Here is a 3,731-nt window from a genome sequence, read left to right on the forward strand (position 1 = left end):
CCAAGCAGGCCAGTCAACGAGACCACTTGCTTTAGGGGTTCCTGTACTCAGGGCCCCGGGGTGCCTGCTTCAAGACTCTGGTCTCCTCTGCGTGTCTATACACACCTTAAATCTACCCCGCCCTCACCGCTCCCCGCGGCCCTTCTCTTGAAGCTTATCTATCCTGAGTACAGCAGCCTCTTTCTGCCCCTGCCTCCTGTGAGGTCTGGTGAGTGCACCTGTCAGGGAGCAGGGGCCCACACAGCTGCACTCTGTGATGCATTTGGTCTCCCTGTTTGTGCAGACAGTGAGCAAACTGAAAGACGAGGCTCCGCCCCTTTTCATTGTCTTGTCAATCAAATCAAAGCACACAAGTTTATTGATGATACACACAGGTGGGGGCTTGGGTGGGAGAGGGTCAGTCAGTACAATGGACAGGAGGGGAGTGCATTGTTTTTAATTAACATGCTAGCCATCCATCAGCTAGTGTAGAAAAGAGGAAGGGGAAACGCTTCCACCCAAACCGAGGCAGCAGAAGCAAGTTGGGCACAAGCTCCCACGTGGGTGTGACTTCTGCTAAGTGGTCCTGCTCAGACAGGGAGATCACCACAGGCCACACCGCATTGGTGATGCTGTGGCTTGATGCCCTTTTATCTGCACCTGGCAGCCAATGGGGAGTGATCCCTTACCGTTTGCAGCAGGAGGAAGGCCACAAGGGGGCAGCTTACAATGCCCTGCAGACTACAAGCCCAGAAGTTGCCCACAGCTCTGGGGAGCCCAGCCGGGCCAAGAAGACTGTGGCCCTCCAGTTAGGGATTGGAACTTTTGGCCGAGGAGGAGCTGCTGCCCCGCTAAAGCCGCATCCTTGCTTGCACCCAGTGCAGTTTGTTTGCCCTCAGTGGACTGCTCGGGCTCTGGGCGGATTCAGTCTCCTTCTGCTCCAGCCGGCCCTTTATGGAGAGAGGGCTTCCACAAGCATCTCTCTGCTCCCATTTCTGATGTACAGGAGCATGAAAGAGAATAGCGTTTGGGCAGCCACCGCGTCCCCCACCCGCACGGGCTTTTCAGACAAACCCATCAGCGGTTCCAAAGCCTGAACCTTCGCACATCCACGTCCCTCAGGTATCCAAGAAAGCCGCAGGTCTGCAACCGACTTGGCAAGCATGTTATTAATAACTGTCATGCTCATTAGCAGACTTAATCCGGCCTGCTGCAGAAATGACTTGCAGCAATGAAACACCGTCTCTCGACACACTTCACCGATGTACATCTTAATCTGGTCCTGATTTCCAATACTGGTGTTCGGGTTTTCAGGGACACACAAAGCCTTTTCCCTCACAGTGGGCTGGGGGGTGGGGATCCTGTTTCCAACCACTGAGAGGCTGGCCAAATGCCTACTGACATTGTGGCTAAGGGAATAGCCAGCATTTGTGGGCTCAGTGGACAGTTTTTCCCCTTGAATGGAATCACTCTCGGTCAGGACAAGAGAACAGTTGAAGGATTTAAAGCTCTGAGCGGCCCACGTATTTTTATGTTCATACGGGAATGGTCGTTGTTTTATTGGGTGTGCTCTGTTTGCCTTCCCACCACCTGAATGTCTGTCCTCAGTCCCACCTGGGGCCCCAGGTTCATCCCAGTGCCCATTCTCACTCCAGGGTCGTGGCATTGTTGTGAAATCAAACCAAAGGTCTGCCTCCTCTTCATCGAGATCCTGCTCCTCATCCCATTCATTGTCCTCCTCTTCCTCTGGTTCGTTACTGGAATTTCTTCCCATGGTCAGTTTGTACATGCAGTAGCAGGCACCAGCCCCAATCATCAGCCCTGCTGCCATCCAACCCATTTCCCGGGCCCGACCCATCCTTGTGTGTGTGCTTGTGTGTGTGTCTTTTGGCCAAACAGGAGAGGGACTTTGTTCACCTGACTGAAGAAAACTCTCGGCGATTTGTGAATAATGGTGCGGTCTAGTACTCTTCAGCCTCTCCTAAGCTTCTTGTGATGACTCTAAGAGCGAAAGAAATAACATTAGGGGTCTAAACTGTGACTGGGTTCGTTTCTGCTCAGACAGATAGGAGTTTGAATTCTTGTTGGGAAAGTTGGTTTGTTAGGTCATGATTTCATTGTTCTTCTCTGCCTTCCCATATCTACCCTCGGGATCTACTTTTCTGCTTTCAGGATTCTCAGAGATAGACAGGAGAGGAGACTGTGTTATGATAGTAGGCAGGTGACAGGGACAGCTAATCCTCATGCAGTCTCCTTTAACACCCACCTACTTTTTCTCCTCCTCTTCCCCACCCAAAGAAACATAGTATGTTTTCTAACCAACCTTTCAAATGTCAAGTGAATTCCTTGTTCTTCTCGTGTCTTCTGCTGTATTCCTTCCAGGGTGATAGACTGAGCTTGGCAAAAGGACAATCGAAAAGCGATGTAGACAGCAATGGAGAACTGAAAGTGTAGTTGGACAGATCTAACTACACCGATAGGTGCTTTTCGGCATTTGGGATTTTTGAGTCAAAATAATTTCTCACACTCTCCCGACTTTGCTAACGAGGACCTCCCCGCCCCCTCCCTGTCCGCCATTTCCCCAGCAAAGGCCGCCACACCCCTTTCCCTGCACCGAAATGGGAGGGGGTTTGGAGAGAGAAGGGGCCAGGAGAGGGCGACTAGGACCTGGCCCGCAACGATCCCAGCCCCCCTCTTTTTCCACCGCCTTCTTAGGTTCTGCATGAATCCCACCTTCAAACCTGCAGCAAGGTTCCAATCAAAGCGGTTTTCTCCCTCTCTAGCCAAGGCTTGAGCCGAGACCTAAAGACCTGCAAACGGACCGGGGACCGGGTGCGGGGCGGATGGAGTGCTTGGTGGACTGACCAGCAAGCACCCAGGACACGGTGACCGGATTGTGGATCTTTCTTCGCTTGGATTTTGTGCAACCGCTGTTCACCCCTCTCACCCCAACCTGGAGCCCGCCACTTCGCTCTATTAAAAGAACCGAGGGTGGGATGCGGGTCGGGGATAGATATTTTAAAAGTAGGTGAGAAAAGGACATAGCCCCTCTCTGCGGAACTTGAATGCGTGATGCTCTTGGACCTCTCCCACCCCCATCACCTTCCAAGCAGCATCCACCGACCTGTAAGGTCTCAGCGAGTTTCCTTCTCCTTCAGGCGCCTGCAGAGTAATAGGGGGTTGGTACCCAGTCGAAGGCGACTAACAGGACTTCGGCTCTAGGCGGCTCTCGGTCACGTGACAGCCACGTCACCAGCGAGCTCTAGCCCCCAATTTCCACTCCCACAAGCAGTGCGGCAGGCGCCAGTAGGCGCCGTGCCTCCCCCAATACTTGAGGCCCTGTTAGTCTTTTTCTCTATGACAATACTAGCAAACAGAAGTTACCGTTTGTCTTGTTTGAGTTTGACTTCCTCGAATTGCCGTGCATTCACACTTTCTTCTTGGGAAAATTGCCTGAGCCTTTCGTTGGTTTTCAAACTTCTGCATCCTTTTCTTTAATTTCTATCCGTCTCTATTTTCAGTCTCTGTATCACAGTTGGGGAGAGTGAGCAGCAAAGGAATCCCAGATGTGAATGGAAACTGTATTAACACTTTTGATCCAGTTATGCTTTATTTCATTTCTCCTATATTTTGTAATCATAAGAAAAAATGAAGCCGTTTCCACTTTGATAGATAAAAATTCCAATCTTTTAAAATTGTATGCAAAAAAGAAATTAAGATTTTTCCGTTAATAGCAAGATCTCATTGATTTG

The 3,731-nt window shown here is 50.9% G+C and overlaps 1 protein-coding gene across 7 annotated transcripts; it reads right to left on the bottom strand.

The window, feature by feature from the left end:
* Nucleotides 1–340: 340 nt before the first annotated feature.
* Nucleotides 341–3,206, bottom strand: LOC101842251 (armadillo repeat containing X-linked 6). Of its 7 annotated transcripts, XR_005876820.1 has the most exons (5): nt 3,104–3,206; nt 2,713–2,952; nt 2,303–2,421; nt 1,897–1,980; nt 1,518–1,736 (listed from the first exon to the last, which is right to left on the bottom strand). XR_005876820.1 is itself a non-coding variant. In XM_040744403.1 (4 exons), the coding sequence occupies exon 4, from the start codon at nt 1,835–1,837 to the stop codon at nt 932–934; it is 906 nt and encodes a 301-aa protein (XP_040600337.1). In that variant the 5' UTR covers nt 1,838–1,980; nt 2,303–2,421; nt 2,713–2,789; nt 3,104–3,206; the 3' UTR covers nt 341–931. The 7 variants fall into 7 exon arrangements, 6 of the variants coding, with proteins under 6 accessions (XP_040600337.1, XP_040600335.1, XP_021084298.1 ...); XM_040744403.1 differs by having other exon boundaries at nt 341–1,980; nt 2,713–2,789; XM_040744401.1 differs by having other exon boundaries at nt 341–1,980; nt 2,845–2,952.
* Nucleotides 3,207–3,731: the final 525 nt, after the last annotated feature.

The sequence above is a fragment of the Mesocricetus auratus genome, unplaced genomic scaffold, assembly GCF_017639785.1.
Source record: "Mesocricetus auratus isolate SY011 unplaced genomic scaffold, BCM_Maur_2.0 Super-Scaffold_100003, whole genome shotgun sequence".
Lineage (NCBI taxonomy): Eukaryota > Metazoa > Chordata > Mammalia > Rodentia > Cricetidae > Mesocricetus > Mesocricetus auratus.

What these genes read in the sequence shown, in the direction of transcription:
- LOC101842251 (XM_040744404.1), bottom strand. Translation starts at nt 1,837, where the DNA reads ATGGGTCGGGCCCGGGAAATGGGTTGGATGGCAGCAGGGCTGATGATT.